We start from the raw sequence: 27,461 nt of genomic DNA, 5'->3' as shown, positions 1-27,461 counted from the left end.
AAAACTATATAAATTGGGTATCCTTGTAACCGTATGGACCTTCAGAATAAAGATAAGGTGTAATTTTTACCATATTGCACAGATGCGTAGAAACGGGAGCCCCCAAAGGTCACAAAATGACTTTTTTTTTATTTAATTTTTTTCATCCCACAAAATTTTTTTGTTTTGTTTTTGCCGTAGGTTATTATATTATAAAATAAGATGCCAATTTTAAACCAACTAATTTTGGTGCATGTAGTTTATTATTTTTTCAAGTATTAAAATAAAATAAAAACTATATATATTGGGTATTATTGTAACCATATAGACCTATAGTATAAAAATAAGGTGTAATTTTTACCAAATAATGCACTGCGTAGAAACGGGAGCCCCCAAAATTTAAATTTATTTCATGCCACAAAAAAAAAAAAAAATTATTTCGCCGCAGGTTATATTATAAAATCAGTTATGTCATTGGGAAGTACAATTGGTGATGCAAAAAACAAGCCCTTATATGGGTCTGTAAGTGCAAAATTGAAAGCGTTATGATTTTTAGAAGGGAAGGAGGGAAAAGCTAAAATGCAAAAACAAAAATTTGCTGAGTCCTTAAAGGGATTATCCATCATAAGGTGATTTTAGTACATACCTGGCAGGCAGTAATGGACATGCTTAGGAAGGTTCTGCACATGTCTTGGTGCTAAATGGCTATGATGTGAGATTACCGTAATACTGTGGCTAGCTTTTTGTGAACTGGTATTTCCTGTTTCACTTTTCTTCTTTTGACTACAAATCCCATTATTCCATTTTCCTCCCTCCCACACATCAGCCACCCCACCCATTGAAACATGAATGAGCTGCGTCCATTCAAAAGACCTGTGGTTTTCAATCAGGGTGCCTACAGCTGTTGCATTAGTTACAGATTGAACTCTCTCCCACCAAGCGATCACTCCACCCATTGAAGCAGACAGGCTCCCTGTAATCAGCTGGCTAGTGAGGTCAGGTCTCGGCCACATTGCAACCTGGTAAAAATCTGAGACAACTGTCATTTTGCATGCTGTTAAAAATACATTTTGGGGTGAAAATCACATAAGAATTGTGAGAAAACCGTCACATACAGGTACAAACACTATATCATAAACTACACTAACTTTACAGCCCTTGTAGCATAGTCCAATAAAAAAAATTCTAAGAATACCGCTAGAGATGAGCGAATCGAAGTTGACGAACCCAAATTCGTTACGAATTTCATGAAAAATTCGATTCGCAACGAATACGAATATCGCTGCGATTCTATTGCGCAAATCGCTTCATTAAACTCCATTTTACAGCGTTCCAGGCTATTGGAGACCTAAGATGGCGGATCCACATGTGAGTACATGGGGCAGGGGATTATGGGAGGGCGGGAAACAGCGCCGGGAATGAAGTTAGGCGGGCTGACCCTGAATCACATGTGAGATGCAGCCTATCAATGTTCACTGACCCCTGTGATGTCACAGCCCCTATATAATCGGCGGCCATCTTGCCTCTCTTCATTTCATCTATGCACTCAGATGGAGAGGACGGGACTGCATGTGTGTGAATAGCTCATACCACAGCATTACACTGCAACTGCTAGTCACATCAGCATTAGGGAAAGACAGGAGTGCAGAGTGCTGTGCTGTTACTCTGAGAAGGATCATTGATAGCTAAACCTCCTATTCACGTTATTGAGCATTGCAGCAGAGAGGGGCAGATAGCTGTCAGCTGCCTCATACAGATCTCCAAGCTGCCTGAACTTTCTGAAGCATCTTATCTCCTCATTTTTCAGCCCAATTGAGTTTATTTTTATTTGCTCCTCAAATCTTCTGCTGCTCAGAATTGTGTGACAGAGTGCAAATTAGGGTTTAATCCCTGGATTTTTGTTTTTGTGGTGCTGCACTGTTGGGTCCTGCTGCTGTTCAGAAATATGTGATTGTTCAGTGGACTGTAGTGCATTTGTACCATTTTGTACCTGTTAATCTGTCAAGGGGCTGGTTACATACTGTGCAAGGGCAAACAATACTATTCACCGACTGTTTATTTATTTTTAAATAGTTTTTTCTACGTATAGTTAGGCATATATAACTGCCCTCATCAGTGCATACCGCATAGGTACATGCAAGTATTGTACCATTTAGTACCTGTTAAGCTGTCAAGGTGCTCCATACCGTCAAAGTCCAAACAATAGTATCCACCAGCTGGTGTTTTACAAAAATACAGATTTGTTTCTGCTAATAGGCATATTACTGCCCTCATCAGTGCATACCGCATAGGTACATCCAAGTATTGTACCATTTAGTACCTGTTAAGCTGTCAAGGTGCTCCATACCGTCAAAGTCCAAACAATAGTATCCACCGGCTGGTGTTTTACAAAAATACAGAGTTTTTTCTGCTAATAGTTAGGCATATTACTGCCCTCATCAGTGCATACCGCATAGGTACATCCAAGTATTGTACCATTTAGTACCTGTTAAGCTGTCAAGGTGCTCCATACCGTCAAAGTCCAAACAATAGTATCCACCAGCTGGTGTTTTACAAAAATACAGATTTGTTTCTGCTAATAGGCATATTACTGCCCTCATCAGTGCATACCGCATAGGTACATCCAAGTATTGTACCATTTAGTACCTGTTAAGCTGTCAAGGTGCTCCATACCGTCAAAGTCCAAAGAATAGTATCCACCGGCTGGTGTTTTACAAAAATACTGATTTTTTTTCTGCTAGTAGGCATATTACTGCCTTCATCAGTGCATACCGCACAGGTACATCCAAGTATTGTACCATTCAGTACCTGTTAAGCTGTCAAGGTGCTCCATACCGTCAAAGTCCAAACAATAGTATCCACCGGCTGGTGTTTTACAAAAATACAGAGATTTTTCTGCTAATAGTTAGGCATATTGCTGCCCTCATCAGTGCATACCGCATAGGTACATCCAAGTATTGTACCATTTAGTACCTGTTAAGCTGTCAAGGGGCTCCATACCGTCAAAGTTCAAACAATAGTATCCACCGGCTGGTGTTTTACAAAAATACAGAGTTTTTTCTGCTAATAGTTAGGCATATTACTGCCCTCATCAGTGCATACCGCATAGGTACATCCAAGTATTGTACCATTTAGTACCTGTTAAGCTGTCAAGGTGCTCCATACCGTCAAAGTCCAAACAATAGTATCCACCAGCTGGTGTTTTACAAAAATACAGATTTGTTTCTGCTAATAGGCATATTACTGCCCTCATCAGTGCATACCGCATAGGTACATCCAAGTATTGTACCATTTAGTACCTGTTAAGCTGTCAAGGTGCTCCATACCGTCAAAGTCCAAACAATAGTATCCACCGGCTGGTGTTTTACAAAAATACTGATTTTTTTTCTGCTAGTAGGCATATTACTGCCTTCATCAGTGCATACCGCACAGGTACATCCAAGTATTGTACCATTCAGTACCTGTTAAGCTGTCAAGGTGCTCCATACCGTCAAAGTCCAAACAATAGTATCCACCGGCTGGTGTTTTACAAAAATACAGAGATTTTTCTGCTAATAGTTAGGCATATTGCTGCCCTCATTAGTGCATACCGCATAGGTACATATAAGTATTGTACCATTTAGTACCTGTTAAGCTGTCAAGGGGCTCCATACCGTCAAAGTCCAAACAATAGTATCCACCGGCTGGTGTTTTACAAAAATACAGAGTTTTTTCTGCTAATAGTTAGGCATATTACTGCCCTCATCAGTGCATACCGCATAGGTACATCCAAGTACTGTACCATTTAGTACCTGTTAAGCTGTCAAGGTGCTCCATACCGTCAAAGTCCAAACAATAGTATCCACTGGCTGGTGTTTTACAAAAATATAGAGTTTTTTCTGCTAATAGTTAGGCATATTACTGCCCTCATCAGTGCATACCGCATAGGTACATCCAAGTATTGTACCATTTAGTACCTGTTAAGCTGTCAAGGTGCTCCATACCGTCAAAGTCCAAACAATAGTATCCACCGGCTGCTGTTTTACAAAAATACAGAGTTTTTTTCTGCTAATAGGCATATTACTGCCCTCATCAGTGCATACCGCATAGGTACATGCAAGTATTGTACCATTTAGTACCTGTTAAGCTGTCAAAGTGCTCCATACCGTCAAAGTCTAAAGAATAGTATCCACCGGCTGGTGTTTTACAAAAATACTGATTTTTTTGTCTGCTAATAGGCATATTACTGCCCTCATCAGTGCATACCGCACAGGTACATCCAAGTATTGTACCATTTAGTACCTGTTAAGCTGTCAAAGTGCTCCATACCGTCAAAGTCCAAAGAATAGTATCCACCGGCTGGTGTTTTACAAAAATACTGATTTTTTTTCTGCTAATAGACATATTACTGCCCTCATCAATAGTGTTGCTCGCGAATATTCGCAATTCGAATATTATTCGCGAATATCGCATATTCGCGAATTCGCGAATTTCGCGAATATAACGCTATATATTCGTAATTACGAATATTGTTTTTTTTTTTTTTTTTCACAGTACACATCACAGTAATCATCCGTCTCTGCTTCCAGCTTGTGTGGTGTAAAGAAGGCTCTAATACTACTGTGTGAGACTGGCGTGTGAAGTTTCGCATATGCGAACATTTGCATATGCTAATTTCCGCATATGCGAATTTTCGTTTATGCTAATTTTTGTATATGCTAATTTTCGCATATGTTAATTTTCGCATACGCGAATGTTTCGCTTTTGCGAAAATAAAACGAGAATATTACGAATATGCGAATATTTGCGAATATATGACGAATATTCGTCCATATATTCGCGAATATTCGCGAATTCGAATATGGCCTATGCCGCTCAACACTACTCATCAGTGCATACCGCACAGGTACATCCAAGTATTGTACCATTTAGTACCTGTTAAGCTGTCAATGTGCTCCATACAGTCAAAGTCCAAACAATAGTATCTACCGGCTGTTGTATAACAAAAATACAGATTTTTTTCTACTAATAGTTAGGCATATTACTTCCCTCATCAGTGCATACCGCATAGGTACATCCAAGTATTGAACCATTTAGTACCTGTTAAGCTGTCAAGGTGCTCCATACCGTCAAAGTCCAAACAATAGTATCCACCGGCTGGTGTTTTACAAAAATACAGATTATATTCTGCTAATAGTTAGGCATATTACTGCCCTCCTCAGTGCATACCGCATAGGTACATCCAAGAATTGTACCATCTAGTACTTGTTAATCTGTCAAGGGCCTACATACTGTTCAAGGATAGCCTTAAGTAATCACCTGCTGCTGTTCTAGACAAATACTGTTTGAAGAGTAGTGTAGCGTATTGTAATACCCTCATAAACGCACTAAGTATGTCAGGCAGAGAAGTGCCAGGACGTGCACAGAGGAGTGGCAGAGGCCTAAATACTTCAGGCAGAGTTGGCAGCAGAGCTCCCGTTATCAGCCAGCCGTTGTGTCTCCACCAGCAACCCATCTGCCGTCGTGGATTGGTTAACACGCTCATCCACATCATCACAAGTGACATCTGACACCCCCAGTCAACAGTCGGTGGGTTCCTCAGACACAACCTCAGTTGGCATGGCCCGGGAGCAATCCGTGTCCTCCCATTGCCTTTGTCCTATGCTGTTCCCTCTCCTAAAGAAGTATCTTATGCTGTGGGTTCAGCTCCACTATTTACTGAGGACGATCCAATAGAGGACAGTCAGCAGCTACTGGATAGCCAAGAAGGGGAGGAGACATGCGCCACTTGCTCCGCTAGGCGGCCAAGTAGTGATGCGGAGAGTGAAGTGGGAGGCGGTGTAGCATGTGTTCAGGGTCCTGAAGCAGACACTTTTGGGGAACCTGAGGAGGACATCAGTGACGTGCACACAACTGTTGATGATGATGAAGCCGATCGCAATTGGGAGCCAGATGCAGAAGGGGCTTCATCATCATCAGGAGAAGAGAGTTGCAGGTTGCCCTTGAGGCAGCAAGGCGATAGCATGGTTGGCAGTCAGCATGGTGGCAGTAGTGGAAATTCAGGAGCCAAACGTGCCCAGGGGAGACCACCTGCTTCGCGGCAGCCTACCTTTCCGGGAGGTAGTGGAACAGGTGTTCCTGGAGACGGCGCCAGTAGCAGTCAATTAGTGCGGACTGCTGGTGGGAAAATCAGCTACTCAGTGGTGTGGAAGTTTTTCATAAGGCATCCGGAGGAGGTTCAAGTAGCCACATGCAAGATCTGTCGGCAGAAGGTGAAGCGTGGCCAGGGTCTCAATGTCGGCCCCACGGCCCTGCGTCAACACATGCTTTTCCACCATAAAGCGGCCTGGGGTTACCGTGGCTCCGATGTGGTGGCCCAGCCTGCTGCATCACTCAGCGGCCATCCGCTCCCTCCTTCATCCAGCCAAGGCTTCACCACCTCAGCTGAAGGGAGCTGTGTGTCAAACCCTCCTTCTGTCGCTCCTGCTTCTCCCGCTTTTAGTCAGCCATTCCGCCAACAATCCATCGACGAAGCCATGTCCAAGAGACAACAGTATGCGCCCACTCATCCAACGGCGCAGAAGTTGAATGTGCTCCTGTCCGAGATGCGTGTGTTGCAGTCCCTCCCTTTTCAAGTGGTGGACTCTGCACCTTTCAGAGAATTGATGGCTTGTGCCGAGCCGAGGTGGAGAGTCCCAAGCCGTCATTTCTTTGCGAAGAAGGCAGTACCAGCCCTGCATAAGTTTGTACAAGAGAAGGTGGGCCAGTCCTTGAGCCTGTCGGTGTGTTCAAAAGTGCACGGCAGCGCCGACATGTGGAGCTGTAACTACGACAGGGACAATACTTGTCTTTTACGGCCCACTGGGTTAATGTGGTTCCTGCACAGCCACAACAGCAACTTGGACAGGTCACACCGCTTCCTCCTCCACCCTCTCGCTCCCAGGCAGTTGGTCCTGTTACAGTGTGCGACGCCGCCTCCTCATGCTCCACCGTGTCCTCGGCCTCCACTGCACATCCAAATCTCGGTGGCCATTCATCGTACCATGTGTGTAGGGCACGGCGGTGTCAAGCTGTTCTTCACATGGTTCGCCTTGGCGAACGGAGTCACACAGGGGAGGAACTGCTAAAGTTCATTCGTAAAGAAATCTGAGTGTGGCTTACTCCACGAAATCTGGAAATGGGAACCATGGTGAACATCGTGTCCGCGCTGCGACAAGGAAGTGTGAAACATGGGCCCTGCATGGCACACGTGTTGAATCTGGTTGTCAAGCACTTCCTCAAGTGTTCACCCTATTTGCAAAACATCCTGAAAATGGCAAGGAAACTGTGTATGCACTTCAGCCACTCGTACACCGCCAAGCACACCTTCCTTGAGCTGCAGCGTCAGAACGGTATCCCACAACATAGTCTTATTTGTGACATTGCCACACGTTGGAATTCCACCCTCCATATGTTGGACAGACTATACGAACAAAGAAAAGCCATCACCGATTTCTTGATGATCCAAGGAGATAGGAGTACTCCCCTGTGTAACTTCAATGTGAACCAGTGGTAGCTCATACGTGACACCTGCCGTTTGCTGAGGCCCTTTGAGGAAGCCACATTATTTGTGAGTCGCCTGGATTACGCCATGAATGACATAATTCCCCTCCTACATTTCCTACAACAAATGATTGAAACCATGGCTGGTCACAGCAATGGAGACTTTGCGCCTACATCTCAAGGCTACATGAGCCCTGTGGGGGCTGAACTGGAGGAGGAGGATCATGAGGGGCAGAGCAGAGCACAGTTTAGGTTGGATGAGATGGTCGGTGTTTCTAGTCTTCCGACAGGAGAGGAGGAGCAGGAGGAGCCAGAGGAGCTGGAGGGTTATGAGGAAGTTGAGACAGAGGACCCAGACACAACGTGGCAGTATGCAGTGGAGATGGAGGCAGGTAGTCCCTCCGGGTCACTGGCACAAATGGCACAGTGCATGCTCAGTTGCTTGCGTAGTGACCCCCGAATTGTCAAAATTCGTCAGCGGGATGACTTCTGGATCTCCACCTTATCAGACCCTCGCCACCGTCCCAAAATGGGGGCCTTTTTTACACCCACTGAGAGGGAGGACAAACTTACCTACTACAGAGAGATTCTACGTAGTCAGTTGGCTGATGCCTATCGGCTACATGGTCCATCCACTCGCAGGTCTGACTTGGGGGGCCCTCTGCGCTCACCTTCCACTGCCATGGCTGCTGGGGTGGGGAGGGGTGGGAGGAGCAGTACCAGCTCAATCAGCAGCAGCCTGAGTCTACAGTCGCTGATGAGTAGCTTTCTTCACCCACATAGTGAAGCAACTCATCAGCAGCAGGTAGACATCGAGAAGGACCTGAACCAGCAGGTGGTGGCATACCTTGACATGGCCATGCCAACAACCATTGAAGATCGGCTGGACTTCTGGGCAGTCAAACTTGATTTATGGCAACAACTAGCAGAGTTTGCCCTGGAAAAGCTGTCCTGCCCGGCCAGTAGTGGGCCATCAGAGCGGGTGTTTAGTGCGGCCAGGGCCATAGTCACCCCAAGGCGAACTCGTCTGTCCACCAAAAATGTGGAGAGACTGATGTTTGTCAAGATGAATCAGGGATGGATCAGCCAGGATTTCCAGCCACCAATGCCAGATGCCTCAGAGTAGATTGACCATGCTGCTACACCAACATTTCCCAATTATGGTTGGTTATGAAATCCTCTTGGGTTATCAATTAGGGTTATGAAACCCTCTTTGGTACTGCGATTGCCTGCTCCTGGCTCATCCTGTGTCTTTCAGGAACTACTTGGGCATTGGGCCTTTAATTTTTGGATGTTTAGCAGTAGCTAAATATATGCTTAATGCAAAAGTCAGCATTGATCTTTAAATGTAAGGGGTTATGAAACCCTCTTGGGTACTGCGAATGCCTGCTCCATTCTCATTCTGTGTCTTTCAGGAACTACTTGCCTCCCTGCCCTCAGGCCTTGGGCTTTCAATTTTTGGATGTTTAGCAGTAGCTAAATACATGCGTAATGCAAATTTCAACATTGATCTTTAAATGTAAGGGGATGGTTATGAAACCCTCTTGGGTACTGCGAATGACTGCTCCTTACTCATTCTGTGTCTTTCGGGAACTACTTGCCTCCCTGATGCCTCAGGCCTTGGGCTTTCAATTTTTGGATGTTTTGCAGTAGCTAAATACATGCTTAATGCAAATTTCAACATTGATCTTTAAATGTAAGGGGTTGGTTATGAAACCCTCTTGGGTACTGCGAATGACTGCTCCTGACTCATTCTGTGTCTTTCAGGAAATAATTGCCTCCCTGATGCCTCAGGCCTTGGGCCTTAAATTTTTGGAAGTTTAGCAGTAGCTAATACATGCTTAATGCTAATTTCAACAATGATCTTTAAATTCTCGGTGCTCTGCTAGGTCCTTCTCCTACCCCGCCGGGGCTGATCCGAGGACCTCACTAAACCATCCAATCGGTAGTAGAGACATGCGGTGTGTACAAAGGGCAGGGACTTAATGAACCCGAGCTTATGACCCGCACTTAGTTGTGATTCTTCTTTCCTGGCAAATAATTGCAATCCCTATCGCGAAGGGGGTTCAGCGGGTTACCCGCACCTGTCGGTGAAAGATAGACACACGCTGGTCCGTTCAGTGTAGCGCGCGTGCAGCCCCGGACATCTGAGGGCATAACACACCTGTTATTGCTCGATCTCGCGAGTGATCGTGCAATGTAAGGGGTTATTAAAGCCTCTTGGGTACTGCTGATGCCTACTCCTGACTGCTCCTGTGTCTTTCAGGAACTACTTGACTTCATGATGCTTCTGGGCTTGGGCCTTTATTTTTAGGATTTTTGAAATACATACATACATGCTTTCAACATTTATGGTGCAATGTATTAAACACTCTTGGGTAGTGTTCTCTTCAAATTTTCTGATAATTATCACAGTAATTAACTTGAATTTTTCACAATAATAACCATTACACCATTGAACGATTGTTGCGTGTGATTTATTAAGTAACATTTTCAAAAAAAAATACGTAGAGGGATGAACTCTGCTTCTTTATTTCATAAAAAATTCTTTTAGAGAAGAATGTCTTTTGGTGGTCTACCATCCTGCATTATAGAGTCCTCTGGACTCTTGGATAAGCGCTTGTGCTTAACCCCTTCAGGACCAAGCTCATTTTGGCCTTAAGGACCAGAGCGTTTTTTGCAAATCTGACCACTGTCACTTTAAACATTAATAACTCTGGAATGCTTTTACTGATCATTCTGATTCCGAGATTGTTTTTTCGTGACATATTCTACTTTAACATAGTGGTAAAATTTTATGGTAACTTGCATCCTTTCTTGGTGAAAAATCCCCAAATTTGACGAAAAAATTGAAAATTTTGCATTTTTCTAACTTTGAAGCTCTCTGCTTGTAAGGAAAATGGATATTAAAAATACATTTTTTTTTTATTCACATATACAATATGTCTACTTTACGATTGCATCATAAAATTGACGAGTTTTTACTTTTGGAAGACACCAGAGGGCTTCAAAGTTCAGCAGCAATTTTCCAAATTTTCACAAAATTTTCAAACTCAATATTTTTCAGGGACCAGTTCAGGTTTGAAGTGGATTTGAATGGTCTTCATATTAGAAATACCCCACAAATGACCCCATTATAAAAACTGCACCCCCCAAAGTATTCAAAATGACATTCAGTAAGTGTTTTAACCCTTTAGGTGTTTCACAGGAATAGCAGCAAAGTGAAGGAGAAAATTCAAAATCTTCATTTTTTACACTCGCATGTTCTTGTAGACCCAATTTTTTAATGTTTGCAAGGGGTAAAAGGAGAAAATTTTTACTTGTGTTTGTAGCCCAATTTCTCTCGAGTAAGCACATACCTCATATGTCTATGTTAATTGTTCGGCGGGCGCAGTAGAGGGCTCAGAAGCGAAGGAGCGACAAGGGGATTTTGGAGAGTATGTTTTTCTGAAATGGTTTTTGGGGGGCATGTTGCATTTAGGAAGCCCCTATGGTGCCAGAACAGCTAAAACCGCCCACATGCCATACCATTTTGGAAACTAGACCCCTTGAGGAACGTAACAAGGAATTAAGTGAGCCTTAATACCCCACAGGGGTTTCACAACTTTTTGCAAATGTAAAAAAAAAAAAAAAAATATCTAAAATGCTTGGTTTCCCAAAAATTTGACATTTTTACAAAGGGTTAAATCAGAAAATACCCCCCAAAATTTGAAGCCCAATTTCTCCCAATTCAGAAAACACCCCATATGGGGGTGAAAAGTGCTCTGCTGGCGCACTACAGGTCCCAGAAGAGAAGGAGTCACATTTGGCTTTTTTGAAGCAAATTTTGCTCTGGGGGCATGCCTCATTTAGGAAGCCCCTATGGTGCCAGGACAGAAAAAAAAACCACATGGCATACCATTTTGGAAACTAGACCCCTTGGGGAACGTAACAAGGGGTAAAGAGAACCTTAATACCCCACAGGGGTTTCATGACTTTTGCATATGTAAAAAAATATATATATTTTTTACCTAAAATGCTTGGTTTCTCAAAAATTTTACATTTTTGCAAAGGGTTAAAGCAGAAAATGCCCCCCAAAATTTTAAGCCCAATTTCTCCCGATTCAGAAAACACCCCATATGGGGGTGAAAAGTGCTCTGCTGGCGCACTACAGGTCTCAAAAGAGAAGGAGTCACATTTGGCTTTTTGGAAGCAAATTTTGCTCTGGGGGCATGCCGCATTTAGGAAGCCCCTATGGTGCCAGGACAGCAAAAAAAAACCACATGACATACCATTTTGGAAACTAGACCCCTTGGGGAACGTAACAAGGGGTAAAGTGAACCTTAATACCCCACAGGGGTTTCAAGACTTTTGCATATGTAAAAAAATATATATATTTTTTACCTAAAATGCTTGGTTTCTCAAAAATTTTACATTTTTACAAAGGGTTAAAGCAGAAAATACCCCCCAATATTTGAAGCCCAATTTCTCCTGATTCAGAAAACACCCCATATGGGGGTGAAAAGTGCTCTGCTGGCGCACTACATGTCTCAAAAGAGAAGGAGTCACATTTGGCTTTTTGGAAGCAAATTTTGCTCTGGGGGCATGTCGCATTTAGGAAGCCCCTATGGTGCCAGGACAGCAAAAAAAAAACACTTGACATACCATTTTGGAAACTAGACCCCTTGGGGAACGTAACAAGGGGAAAAGTGAACCTTAATACCCCACAGGGGTTTCAAGACTTTTGCATATGTAAAAAAATATATATATTTTTTACCTAAAATGCTTGGTTTCTCAAAAATTTTACATTTTTACAAAGGGTTAAAGCAGAAAATACCCCCCAATATTTGAAGCCCAATTTCTCCCGATTCAGAAAACACCCCATATGGGGGTGAAAAGTGCTCTGCTGGTGCACTACAGGTCTCAGAAGAGAAGGAGTCACATTTGGCTTTTTGGAAGCAAATTTTGCCCTGGGGGCATGCCGCATTTAGGAAGCCCCTATGGTGCCAGGACAGGAAAAAAAAAACACATGACATACCATTTTGGAAACTAGACCCCTTGGGGAACGTAACAAGTGGTAAAGTGAACCTTAATACCCCACAGGGGTTTCACGACTTTTGCATATGTAAAAAAAAATATATATTTTTTACCTAAAATGCTTGGTTTCTCAAAAATTTTACATTTTTACAAAGGGTTAAAGCAGAAAATACCCCCCAAAATTTGAAGCCCAATTTCTCCCGATTCAGAAAACACCCCATATGGGGGTGAAAAGTGCTCTGCTGGTGCACTACAGGTCTCAGAAGAGAAGGAGTCACATTTGGCTTTTTGGAAGCAAATTTTGCTCTGGGGGCATGCCGCATTTAGGAAGCCCCTATGGTGCCAGGACAGCAAAAAAAAAACACATGGCATACCATTTTGGAAACTAGACCCCTTGGGGAATGTAACAAGGGGTAAAGTGAACCTTAATACCCCACAGGTGTTTCACGACTTTTGCATATGTAAAAAAATATATATATTTTTTACCTAAAATGCTTGGTTTCTCAAAAATTTGACATTTTTACAAAGGGTTAAAGCAGAAAATGCCCCCCAAAATTTGAAGCCCAATTTCTCCCGATTCAGAAAACACCCCATATGGGGGTGAAAAGTGCTCTGCTGACACACTACAGGTCTCAGAAGAGAAGGAGTCACATTTTGGCTTTTTGGAAGTGCTCTGGGGGCATGCCGCATTTAGGAAGACCCTATGGTGCCAGGACAGCAAAAAAAAAAACACATGGCATACCATTTCGGAAACTAGACCCCTTGGGGAATGTAACAAGGGGTCAAGTGAACCTTAATACCCCACAGGTGTTTCACGACTTTTGCATATGTAAAAAATAAAATAAAAAAATCACTAAAATGCTTGTTTTTCCCCAAATTTTTCATTTTTACAAGGGGTTATAGCTGAAAAATTACCCCAAAATTTGTAGCCCCATTTCCCTTGAGCAAGGAAATAACCCATAAAAGCACGTAAAATGCTTTGCTGGTGAACTACAGGTCTCAGAAGGGAAGGAGCAAAATTTGGAGAGAGAATTTTTTGGGGGCATGTCGGATTTAGGAAGCCCCTATGGAGCCAGAACCCGGGAACCTGCTGAGGTATTCATCTAGGGGTATAATGGAAATTTTTTTAAGTTTTGTTTAGGGGTTTAGCAAGATAGTGAAAATAAAACTATACCTGCCAAGGTATTCATCTAGGGGTATAATGGAATTTTTTTTTTTGTTAAGGGTTTAGCAAAATGTTGAAAATATAAAACTATACCTGCCAAGGTATTCATCTAGGGGTATAATGGGAATTTTTAGTTTTATTAGGGGTTTGCCAATTAGATTTTTTTTAATAGTTTAGTGGAGAAAAAGGGGGAAATAAATGAATTGCTCACATGTCATTCCAAGGGTGCATTGGGTAGAGTTATCCAAAGTCATTCTAAAAATAATTAAAGGGGACAAAATTAGATATCATATGTTGTGTGATAGATTTTAAAACAGTCTTCAATGCACAGACCGGGTTTGTGGGGACATGTCTCACAGTGGTATATAGTGCATTTTCTAATGCCACGCTTGGAGCACACCCGACACCGCTTCTGTTGCCTACTCCTCGATTCTCTACGGGGAACTACCGCAGGAAAATGTTGCCCTGGAACTATTCTGTTCTCCGATCCTGTGGCTCTGCTTTCCTCCCCTTCCGGATCCCCAAACAGAAAGTCCTTAATAACATTTTTCTGGAATTGCAGGTATGTGCATGTATTTCCTGCACGTTTGTACACCACAAATGAATTGTACATGGTAATTTGGAAGAGGTGCAGTGCCAATTTTTTATACCAGGTCTTAGTTTTGCGTAGGGCAGTGTACGGCTGCAAGGCCTGATCTGACAGATCCACCCCTCCCATGAACTTATTATAGTCCTGGATACACACCGGTTTAGGGGCACTCTCTGTGGTACCACGGACTTGGACAGGGGTGGATCTGTCTGGGTGTAAGGTGGTTAGTACAAGAACATCACGCTTGTCCTGGTACTTCACAAGCATCATGTTGTCCTTGCACACAGCCTTGCTTTCCCCCTTCTTCAACTTTTGCCGTACAAAAATTTTAGGCAGATCCCTTTGATTTCGCCTGATGGTACCACAGGCCACAGTCCCCTTGGCAAACAGGCATTGTAGTAATGGGACGCTAGTGTAAAAATTATCAAGGTAGATGTTATACCCTTGATCTAGCAGGGGGTGAACTAGATCCCATACTATTTTTCCCGTTGTTTTTAGTACGGGGGGACACTCTGGGGGCTCTATTTTAGAGTCTTTCCCCTCATAGACTCTGAATTTGTGCGTATAGCCGGTTGTGCTCTCGCACAACTTATAAAGTTTTACCCCATACCTGGCCCGTTTGTTAGGCAGGTATTGCCTAAAGTGCAACCTTCCTTTGAAGTGCACAAGAGATTCGTCCACTGCAATCTCTTTTTCTGGGGTGTAAACTTCAGAAAATTTTTGATTTAAATAATTAACAAGGGGCCGAATTTTATATATGCGATCAAAATTTGGATCACTGGGAGGTGGACAATTTTCATTATTAGCATAATGTAGAAATTTGAGGAGGGCTTCAAACCGATTCCTTGGCATGACCGACCGGTACAGTGGAGTATGGTAAAGCATATCATTACTCCAATAGGAGCGAATTGTGGGCTTTTTAACTATGCCCATGTTAAACAAAAGGGCAAAAAATTTTTTGAGCTCTAGTGCATTGGTTGGCGTCCATTGATAAGGCCTAGCATGATATGCCTGTGGATTGGCCGCAATGAATTGCTCAGCATACCGGTTGGTCTCCTCCACTATCAAATTAATCAGCTCTTCTGAAAAGAAGAGCTGAAAAAAATCAGCTTCTTTCAACCCCACGGTGTCAACACGAATGCCTGCAGTGGCCACAAACTCAGGCAAATTGGGTATAAAGTTTGAAGCTGGAGCCCACTCAGAGATGGCACTAGGACCTGGCTCAATATTGGTACTAGGACTGGTACTAGGACCTGGCCTAGGGCGGTGGCGGGGAGGTTCCTCGTCAGAATCAGTGGAAGAGGAAGAAGAAGAGGGCAAATATAACAACTCTTCACCACTATCTGAACCAGAGGAAGATGCCAAGAAGGCATATGCCTCCTCAGTGCTGTACATGCGACGCCTTGACATATTGGATGACACTATAAGTGGCGAAGTGTCTCTGATGTACAACACTAGAACAATATTTTTTTTGTATTTTTATATTTTTATATATTTTTTTTACTTTTTTACTTTTTTTATAACAACGGAAAAACTGAAACAAAAAGCGCCACTAGAACTAAAAAAAAACAGCGGCGAACTGTCACTGCTGTCACTAATCAGTGACGCACCAGGAAAAAACGTAACAGGGTAGTATGGAGGTGTGCAAGGTGGTGATGGGATGAAAGGGTGACAGTCACTTCAGGGGCACTGACAGTATTTTATATTATTCTTCACTGTCACTGTTATGGTCAGTGACAGACTTCAATTTCTTCACAGCTGATGAATGAATGAATGAATGAATGAATGAATGAATGAACGAATGAATGAATGAATGAACGAATGAATGAATGAATGAACGAATGAATGAATCAGCAGCAGGATAAGGGGCACTGATGGGCACTGAAACTTTATTACTGTACTGTACTGTAGAATGTAACTATATTCAGTTACAGTTACAAGTTACAATCTTCACTGCAGCCTGTCAGATCACACAGGCTGCAGACTTCAGACAGGGAGGACAGCAATTGGAAGGGGCACTGCTGGGCACTACTGGAGACTGATGGGCACTGCTGGGCACTGATGGGCACTACTGGACACTGATGGGCACTGATGGGCACTAGACTGTCACTGTTATATTCAGTGACAGTCACTAGGATCTTCACTGCAGCCTGTCAGATCGCACAGGCTGCAGACTTAGGAGGCAGCAGATGGGCACAGATGGGCACTGGGGGGCACTGCTGGGCACTACTGGGGCACAGATTTATACAAGACTGTCACTGTTATATACAGTGACAGTCACTAGGATCTTCACTGCAGCCTGTCAGATCGGACAGGCTGCAGACTTCAGACGGCGGCAGCAGCAGCAGGGTAAGGGGCACTACAGGGGGGGTTCTTTTACTTCCACTTAAATTTTTAGCTTTTAGAAAAGCTTTTTAACACTCTTCTGTCTTCTGTCTTCTGTCCTAACACTAACACCGGCTCCGATCGCTGTTCAGAACGAACTGAAAGCTTCGGAGCCGGTGTTATTGTAACAAAGACACTGATACACTGTGATTGGTCCACAGGGACCAATCACAGGGCTCTAATCCCAGGACCAATTACAGATGGTCCTGGGATGTCAAGCAGAACTTGTCTCCCGCCGCTGGGCACGGGATTTCTGCCTGTTAACCCTTGCGCTGCTGTGCAGCGCCGGGTTAACTGCATGTCATTTATAAACGCCGGGATGCGCGAACGCACTGCACAACCCGGCGTTTATATATGACATTCTGCGCAAAGGGGTTAAACAAAGGTACAAAAACCAAAAATGGCCTGTCAGGGCTATGGAGACGTTGCGCCTACATCTTACGGCCACATGAGCCCTTTGTACCCACACGGCGGGATCCGGGACACAAATTTTGATAAAAAAATCAATAAATAAATAATTTTCAAATAAAAAAATCACACATTTCAATGGTCTCCTCATGCTGCAGCCAACTCCAGGCTGCGTCATTCTGGTAATATATAGAGAGCACTCGCTGTCCTAAATATTCGTAAAAAATTTTCGGAAAAATGTTTGTCTTTTTTATTAGGGATTGTGAAGCTTTGGCGCGTACACATGCATCAGCCAACTCCAGCCTGTGTCATTCAGGCAATATATGGTTTACTGATGGTGCTGCTGGGCCTGGGTCTGGGAATAAAAAAATTTCTAATAGGTAGCACCCGCTATCCATAAGTCTTCTTCACAAATTTCTACAATTGTTGTGTTGTTTTTTGGGGAGGGATTGTGAAGCCCTATTGTGTACTCATGCATCAGCCAACTCCAGGGTGTGTAATTCATGCAACATGTAGGTAGCACCCGCTGTCCTAAATATTCTTAAAATTATTTTAAAAATGGTTGTTTTTTCTTTGGGATTCTGAAGCCCTGGTGTGTACTCAATGCTGCTTCCTGCTACACTTTGTCAGCCCGTTGGTCCTGCGACAGTGTGCTACTCAGCCTCCATATCCTCCACTGTGTCTTAAGCCTCCACTGTCCGGACAAGTCTCAGTGGCCCTTCAGCATACCATGTGTGCAGGTCACGGCGGTGTCACACTGTTCTTCACATGGTTTGCCTTGGCGAGAAGTCTTGGAAACAATGGCCGGTCAGGGCAATGGAGACGTTTCGCCTAAATCTCACGGCCACATGAGCCCTGTGGGGGCTTGTTGGATTTGGTCCTTCGTACCCACACGCTGGGGTCTGGGAAACGCAAAGGTTGTTTTAAATTTCAAATCAAAAAATGATGGCGCTGCTGGGCCTGGGTCTAGGAATTTCAAATTTTCTCATGGGTAGCACCCGCTATCCAAAACCTTTTTCAAAAATTTCTAAAATTGTGATTTTTTTGGGGGGGGATTGTGAAGCCCTAGTGTGAACTCGTGCATCAGCCAACTCCAGGCTGTGTCATTCAGGCAATATATAGGTTACTGATGCCGCTGTGGGGCCTGGGTCTGGAAATTTCTAATTTTCTCATAGGTAGCACCCGCTATCCAAAATCTTTTTCAAAAATTTCTAAAATTGTGGTGTTTTTTGGGGGGGATTGTAAAGCCCTGGTGTGTCCTCGTGCATCAGCCAAATCCAGGCTGTGTCATTCAGGCAATATATGGGTTACTGATGCCGCTGTGGGGCCTGGGTCTGGTAATTTCAAATTTTCTCATAAGTAGCACCTGCTATCCAAAATCTTTTTAAAAAAATCTAAAATTGTGGTGTTTTTTTTCTTAGGGATTGTGAAGCCCTGGTGTGAACTCGTGCATCAGCCAACTCCAGGCTGTGTCATTCAGGCAATATATGGGTTACTGATGCCGCTGTGGGGCCTGGGTCTGGTAATTTTACATTTTCTCATAGGTAGCACCTGTTATCCAAAATCTTCGGTTTCAATTTCTTTATTCATCTTTTAATCTTAGGGATTGTGAAGGCCTAGTGCCTACTCATGCTGCTGGCAACTCCGGGCTGTGCCATTCATCCACTATATGGTCTCCTCATGCTGATAACATGTCAATGCTGTGTCATTCAGCCACTATATGGTCTCCTCATGCTAACAACATGTCCATGCTGTGTCATTTAGCCACTATATGGTGTCCTCATGCTGCCAACACTTCCACACTGTGCCATTCAGCCACTATATGGTGTCCTCATGCTGCCAACACCTCCATTCTGTGTCATTCAGCCACTATATGGTGTCCTCATGCTTCAGCCTCATCCAAGCTGTGTCATTCAGCCACTATATGGTGTCCTCATGCTGCCAACACCTCCACGCTGTGCCATTCAGCCACTATATGGTCTCCTCATGCTGCCAACACCTCCACGCTGTGTCATTCAGCCACTATATGGTGTCCTCATGCTTCAGCTTCATCCAAGCTGTGTCATTCAGCCACTATATGGTGTCCTCATGCTTCAGCTTCATCCAAGCTGTGTCATTCAGCCACTATATGGTGTCCTCATGCTGCCAACACATCCATTCTGTGTCATTCAGCCACTCTATGGTGTCCTCATGCTTCAGCCTCATCAAAGCTGTGTCATTCAGCCACTATATGGTGTCCTCATGCTGCCAACACCTCCACACTGTGCCATTCAGACACTAAATGGTCTCCTCATGCTGCCAACACCTCCACGCTATGTTATTCAGTCACTATATGGTCTCCTGACACTGATGCCACCACCAGGCTCTGTCATTGTGCTGCTGTGCGGCAGTGATTCTAAAAGTGATGCATGTTATTCTGAATAACAGTATTATTTCACTACCCCAGCATACTCCATATGCGTTTTAGAACACAGCAAAGTGTTCCATACCCCCATAGAAGCTGTATGTAGGCTAGAAATAGCCTTTTTTTAACATAGACTCGCCGAGAAAAAATTTGAATCGAAACAAACTTCTTCGGAAAATTCGGCGAATCGGCAGAATTGAATTTTTGAAAAGTTCGCTCATCTCTAAATACCGCTTTAGGGGGAATATAGTCCCTAAGGGGATGAAATAGAGTCCCTAGGGTGTTAAAACTGGTTGAATTCTTTAATGTTTGCTTCATAATTGACCTCAGAGCAATGAAGGAGACCTAACAGATCTGTTTTAAGTCATATGTGAACAATGCAAACACTAGTTCTCATTTTTTAATTTATTTACTGTATGTGTCATTACGAGTTGTTTTTCTAACAATATATATATATATATATATATATATATATATATATATATATATATATTTTTTTTTTTTTATCAAATGAAACATGATTCATAGCAATGTTTTTGTGATGACATGCTCCCTAGTTAGTTCACCTCGCCTTATTTTATAAGGGTGGAAGTAGAATTTTTGTGGATTGGACTGTTAGGATATGTCTGCAAATCTTGTATCTAATTTCCAGGCAGTTTTTTTTTTTTAAATGTATGTCTATCTGGACACAGGGAATTATTTTCCAGAGTCTCCAGGTCCAGTGTGACCTGTTTTAATTTGCTCCATTCATTTTAAGTTATTTTATCATTTATTTTATTGTGTCTATTGACAGTTATAATGCTCAGTTGTTCTGTACTTCTGCCTATGCTTCTATTCCAGCTTCATAGGAAATACTCCAGTAAAAGAAAGCACATTATTGTAAATTGGATAATAGTTTGATCTCCCTCTTGTCTGTCTTTTCCCCTTCTCTATTCCTGCCTCTAATTAATTGCAATCAATCTTTAGTATGATATTACTCCTGGACAAAGGATTTTATTATTGGGAAGGGATTTCCAGTACTTTTAAATGCTACATGTAATAACTGATATGAATCAACAATGTGGATGAATGATTTATATGGAACAATTTATCACAATGGTTAAATTATATACATATGACCTATTTACAGTTTCATAAGGGTCACAGATCATTGCATATCTACAATCAAAGTGACACTGACTACATAGTGTTAAAGGGGTACTCCGGTGGAAAACATGTTTTTTTTAAATCAACTGCTGACAGAAAGTTAAACAGATTTGTAAATTACTTCTATTAAAAAAATCTTCATCCTTCCAGTACTTTTTACCAGCTGCATTAGAGATGAGCAAACTTTTAAAAAATTCGATTCGGCCGATTCGCCGAATTTTCCGAAAAAATTTGCTTCGATCTGAATTTTTTCGCGGCAAATCAATATTATAAAGGGCTATTTCCAGCCTACTTACAGCCTCAATAGGGGTATAGAACACTTTGCTGTGTTCTAAAACGCATATGGAGTGTGCTATATGGAGTGTGCTGGGGTAGTGAAATAATACTGTTATTCAGAATAACATGGAGATTACCGGCATCACTTTTAGAATCACTGCCGCACAGCAGCACAATGACAGAGCCTGGTGGTGGCATCAGTGTGAGGAGACCATATAGTGGCTGAATGGCACAGCGTGGAGGTGTTGGCAGCATGAGAACACCATATAGTGGCTGAATGACATAGCTTGGATGAAGCTGAAGCATGAGGACACCATATAGTGGCTGAATGACACAGCGTGGAGGTGTTGGCAGCATGAGGAGACCATATAGTGGCTGAATGACATAGCATGAAGGTGTTGGCAGCATGAGTAGGCACTAGGCCTTCACAATCCCAAAGATTAAAAGAGGAATTTAGAAATTTAAACCGAAGATTTTGGATAGTGGGTGCTACCTATGATAACATTTTAATTTCCAAGACCCAGGCTCAGCAGTGGCATCAGCGAACCATACATTGCCTGAATGACACAGCCTGGAGTTGGCTGATGCATGAGTACACACCAGGGCTTCACAAGAAAAAACACCACAATTTTAGAAATTTTTTAAGAAGATTTTGGATAGTGGGTGCTACATATGAGAAAATTTGGAATTCCCGGACCCAGGCCCAGCAGCGCCATCAGTAAACCATATATTGCCTGAATGACACAGCTTGGAGTTGGTTGTTGCATGAGGAGACCAGTGAAATGTCGGATTTTTTTATTTGAAATTGAAATTGTCCCGGATCCCAGCGTGTGGGTACGAAGGACCAAATCTAACAAGCCCCCACAGTGGCATCAGTAAACTATATATTGTCTGAATGACACAGCTTAGAGTTGGCTGATGCACGAGTACACACCAGGGCTTCACAATCCCTAAGAAAAAACACCACAATTTTTGAAATTTTTGAAGAAGATTTTGGATAGCGGGTGCTACCTATGAGAAAATTTGAAATTCCCAGACCCAGGCCCAGCAGCCCCATCAGTAAACCATATATTGCCTAAATGACACAGCCTGGTGTTGGCAGAAGCATGAGGAGACCATTGAAATTTATGATTTTTAAATTTAAGATTTTTAAACTGAAATTGAGGGTTATGACATTGAAATTTTAACTCCGAAGTTTTAGTGTCCTGGGCCCTGGTGTGTGGGTACAAAGGACCAAATCTAAAATAGAGTCACATGTCACATGGCAGCACAATGACAGAGCCTGGAGGTGGCATCAGTAGGAGGAGACCATATAGTGGCTGAATGGCACAGCCTGGAGTTGGCTGAAGCATAAGAAGCGAACATATAGTGGCTGAATGAGACAGCCTGGAGGTGGCATCAGTATGAGGAGACCATATAGTGGCTGAATGACCGCCTGGAGTTTGTGGCAGCATGGGGAGACCATATAGTGTCTGAATGGCACAGCCTGGACTTGGCTGTAGATGAGGAGACAATAGGGCCTCACAATCTCTAAGAATAAAAGACAGATTTAGAAATTTCCATACATTGAAGATGTATGGTACCTAGTGCTACCATAAACATATATAGGTAATGTCCTAGGCCCAGCAACTAGTGTTGAGCGGCATAGGCCATATTCGAATTTGCGATATTTCGCGAATATATGGATGAATATTCGTCATATATTCTCTAAATTCGCATATTCGTAATATTCACGTTTTATTTTCGCATATGCAAAACTTTGCATATGCGAAAATTAGAATAAGAGAAAATTCGCAAATGCGAAAATTAGCATATGCAAAAATTAGCATAAGCGAAAATTCGCAAATGTGAAAAGTTGCATATTCTCCCGACTACAGAGATACCCCATATGTGAGCGCAAAGTGCTCTGGGGGCGCACAACAAGGCCCAGAAGGGAGAGTGCACCATGTACATTTGAGGCGATTTGCACAGGGGTGGCTGATTGTTACAGCAGTTCTGACAAACGCAAAACAATAAATATTCATATGTGACCCCATTTTGGAAACTACACCCCTCACGGAATGTAATAAGGGGTGCAGTGAGCATTTACACGCCACTCTCCAATCTGTGCTCTTCCAGATGTTGCAAAACTACAAATGCTCAGTCTGTCCAGGCATGCTGGGAGTTGTAGTTCTCTAACATCTGGAAGAGCACAGATTGGAGACCATTATACAGTGGTCTCCAAACTGTGGACCTCCAGATGTTGCAAAACTACAACTCCCAGCATGCCCAGACTGCCCAAGCATGCTGGAAGTTGTAGTTCGGCAACATCTGATCCTTCAGATATTGCCGAACTACAACTTCCAGCATGCCTGGGCAGTCTGGGCATGCTGGGAGTTGTAGTTTTGCAACAACTGGGGGCACACTAGTTGGGAAACATTGTCCGTTTCCTACCTCAGTGCCTCCAGCTGTTGCAATTGTTGCAAAACTATAACTCTAAGCATGCACTGACCATGCATGCTGGGAGTTGTAGTTTTGCAACAGCTGGAGGCACACTGGTTTGGAAACACTAAGTTTGGTTGCAAAACACTTGAAAGTTTATTACTTAACTTAGTGTTTCCAAACCAGTGTTCCTCCAGCTGTTGCAAAACTACAACTCCCAGCATGCACGGACAGCCAAAGGGCATGCTCGGAGTTTGCAACAGCTGGATGTTTGCACCCTCCCCCCAATGTGAATGTACAGGGTACACTCACATGGGCAGAGGTTTACAGTGAGTGCTGCAAGTTTGAGATGGCGCAAATTTTGCGCTGCAGCTCAAACTTCCAGCGGCAAACTTGCTGTGAACCTCTGCCCATGTGACTGTACCCTAAAAACACTACACTACACTAACACTAACCTAAAATAAAAAGTAAAAAACACTACATATACACATATCCCTACACAGCCCCCCTCCCCCAAAAAATGAAAAATGTCTGGTACGCTACTGTTTCCAAAACGGAGCCTCCAGCTGTTGCAAAATAATAACTCCCAGTATTGCTGGACAGCCATTGACTGTCCAGGCATGCTGGGAGTTTTGCAACAGCTGGAGGCACCCTGTTTGGGAATCATTGGCATAGAATACCCCTATGTCCACCCCTATGCAAATCCCTAATTCAGGCCTCAAATGCGCATGGCGCTCTCTCACTTTGGAGCCCTGTCGTATTTCAGGGCAACAGTTTTGGGACACATATGGGGTATCGCCGTACTCGGGAGAAATTGCCTTACAAATTTTGGGTGGCTTTTTCTTCTTTAACCCCTTATGAAAATGTGAAGTTGGGGTCTACACCAGCATGTTAGTGTAAAAAAATTTTTTTTTTACACTGACATGCTGGTGTTGCCCTATACTTTTCATTTTCACAAGAGGTAAAAGGGAAAAAAGACCCTCTAAATTTGTAATGCAATTTCTCCCGAGTACGGAGATACCCTATATGTGGGCGCAAAGTGCTCTGGGGGCGCACAACAAGGCCCAGAAGGGAGAGTGCACCATGTACATTTGAGGCGATTTGCACAGGGGTGGCTGATTGTTACAGCAGTTCTGACAAACGCAAAACAATAAATATTCATATGTGACCCCATTTTGGAAACTACACCCCTCACGGAATGTAATAAGGGGTGCAGTGAGCATTTACACGCCACTGGTGTATGACAGATTTTTGGAACAGTGGTCTGTGAAAATGAAAAATACAATTTTTGATTTGCACAGTCCACTGTTTCAAATGTCTGTCAAACGCCAGTGGGGTGTAAATGCTCACTGCACCCCTTATTAAATTCCATGAGGGGTATAGTTTCCAAAATGGGGTCACATATGGGGGGGTCCACTGTTCTGGCACCATAGGGGCTTCCTAAATGGGACATGCCCCCCAAAAACCCTTTCAGAAAAACTCACTCTCCAAAATCCCATTGTCGCTCCTTCCCTTCTGAGCCCTCTACTGTGCCCGCCGAACACTTTACATACACATATGAGGTATTTCCTAACTCGAGAGAAATTGGGTTACAAATTTTAGGGTGATTTCTCTCCTTTTACCCCTTGTAAAAATTCAAAAATTGGGTCTACAAGAAAATGCGAGTGTAAAAAATGAAGATTTAGAATTTTCTCCTTCACTTTGCTGCTATTCCTGTGAAACACCTAAAGGGTTAAAACACTGACTGAATGTCATTTTGAATACTTTGGGGGGTGCAGTTTTTATAATGGGGTAATTTATGGGGTATTTCTAATATGAAGACCCTTAAAATCCACTTCCAACCTGAACTGGTCCCTGAAAAAGTACGATTTTGAAAATCTTGAGAAAAATTGGAAAATTGCTGCGGAACTTTGAAGCCATCTGGTGTCTTTCAAAAGTAAAAACTTGTCAATTTTTTTATGCAAACACAAAGTAGACATATTGTATATGTGAATCAATATGTAATTTATTTGAAATATCTATTTCCTTTCAAGCAGAGACTTTCAAAGTTAGAAAAATGCTAAATTTTCAAAATTTTCATGAAATTTTTAGATTTTTTACCAAGAAAGGATGCAAATATCAGTGAAATTTTACCAATAACATAAAGTAGAATATGTCACGAAAAAAAATCTCGGAATCAGAATGATAAGTAAAAGCATTCCAGAGTTATTAATGTTTAAAGTGACAGTGGTCAGATTTTAAAAAAATGCCCAGGTCCTGAAGGTGAAAATGGGCTGGGTCATGAAGGGGTTAAAGGGGGTACTCCGGTGAAAACCTTTTTTCTTTTAAATCAACTGGTGGCAGAAAGTTAAACATATTTGTAAATTGCTTCTATAAAAAAATCTTAATCCTTCCAGTACTTATTAGCTGCTAAATGCTACAGAGGAAATTCCTTTCTATTTGAAACACTGATGACATCACGAGCACAGTGCTCTCTGCTGACATCTCTGTCCATTTTAGCAACCATGCATAGCAGATGTATGCTAAGGGCAGCATGGTGGCTCAGTGGTTAGCACTGCTGCCTTGCAGTGTTGTGGCCTTGGGTTCAAATCCCACTAAGGACAACAATAAATAAAGTATTATTATTATTATAATGACATCAGCAAAGAGCACTGTGTTCATGATGTCATCAGAGAGAATTGCAAAAAGAAAATAATTTCCTCTGTAGTATTCAGCAGCTAATAAGTACAGGAAGGATTAAGATTTTTTAATAGAAGTAATCTACAAATCTGTTTAACTTTCTGGCACCAGTTGATTTAAAAGAAAAAAGGTTTTCACCAGAGTACCCCTTTAACCCCTTAAGGACCAGGCCATTTTACACCTTAAGGACCAGAGTGTTTTTTTGCAAATCTGACCACTGTCACTTTAAACATTAATAACTCTGGAATGCTTTTAGTTATCATTCTTATTCCGAGATTGTTTTTTCATGACATATTCTACTTTAACTTAGTGGGAAAATTTTATGGTAACTTGCATCCTTTCTTGGTGAAAAATCCCAAAATTTGATGAAAAAAATGAAAATTTTGCATTTTTCTAACTTTGAATCTCTCTGCTTGTAAGGAAAATGGATATTCAAAATATATATTTTTTGGGTTCACATATACAATATGTCTACTTTATGTTTGCATCATAAAATTTATGAGTTTTTACTTTTGGAAGACACCAGAGGACTTCAAAGTTCAGAAGCAATTTTGAAATTTTTCACAAAATTTTCAAGCGCACTATTTTTCAGGGACCAGTTCAGTTTTGAAGTGCATTTGAAGGGTCTTCATATTAGAAATACCCCATAAAAGACCCCATTATAAAAACTACACCCCCAAAAGTATTCAAAATGACATTCAGTAAGTGTATTAACCCTTTAGGTGTTTCACAGGAATAGCAGCAAAGTGAAGGAGAAAATTCAAAATCTTCATTTTTTACACTCGCATGTTCTTGTAGACCCAATTTTTGAATTTTTGCAAGGGGTAAAAAGTAGAAAAGGTTTATTTGTAGCCCAATTTCTCTCGAGTAAGGACATACCTCATATGTCTATGTTAATTGTTCAGCGGGTGCAGTAGAGGGCTCAGAAGGGAAGGAGCGACAAATGGTTTTTGGGGGGCATGTCACCTTTAGGAAGCCCCTATGGTGCCAGGACAGCAAAAAATAAACACATAGCATACCATTTTGTAAACTAGACCCCTCGGGGGAACGTAAAAAGGGGTAATGTGAACCTTAATACCCTACAGGTGTTTCACGACTTTTGCATATGTAAAAAAAAAAAAAAATTTTACCTAAAATACCTAAAATACCTTGGTTTCCCGAAATGTTTACATTTTTAAAAAGGGTAATAGCAGAAAATACCCCCCAAAATTTGAATCCCAATTTCTCCCGATTCAGAAAACACCCCATATGGGGGTGAAAAGTGCTCTGCTGGCGCACTACAGGTCTAAGAAGAGAAGGAGTCACCTTTGGCTTTTTGAAAGCAAATTTTGCTCTGGGGGCATGCCGCATTTAGGAAGCCCCTATGGTGCCAGAACAGCAAACAAAAAAAAACACATGGCATACCATTTTGGAAACTAGACCCCTCGTGGAATGTAACAAGGGGTAATGTGAACCTTAATACCCTACAGGTG

General features: G+C 42.5%; 1 protein-coding gene across 1 annotated transcript; it reads right to left on the bottom strand.

The window, feature by feature from the left end:
* Nucleotides 1-13,961: 13,961 nt before the first annotated feature.
* LOC130361208 (piggyBac transposable element-derived protein 4-like) lies at nucleotides 13,962-15,680 on the bottom strand. Its single transcript, XM_056563975.1, has one exon. It carries the CDS (start codon nucleotides 15,678-15,680, stop codon nucleotides 13,962-13,964), a length of 1,719 nt encoding a protein of 572 aa, XP_056419950.1.
* Nucleotides 15,681-27,461: the final 11,781 nt, after the last annotated feature.

The sequence above is a fragment of the Hyla sarda genome, chromosome 1 (genome assembly GCF_029499605.1).
Source record: "Hyla sarda isolate aHylSar1 chromosome 1, aHylSar1.hap1, whole genome shotgun sequence".
Lineage (NCBI taxonomy): Eukaryota > Metazoa > Chordata > Amphibia > Anura > Hylidae > Hyla > Hyla sarda.
The sequence above is the reverse complement of the archived record's forward strand: the minus strand, read 5'-3'. Positions and strand labels throughout refer to the sequence as shown.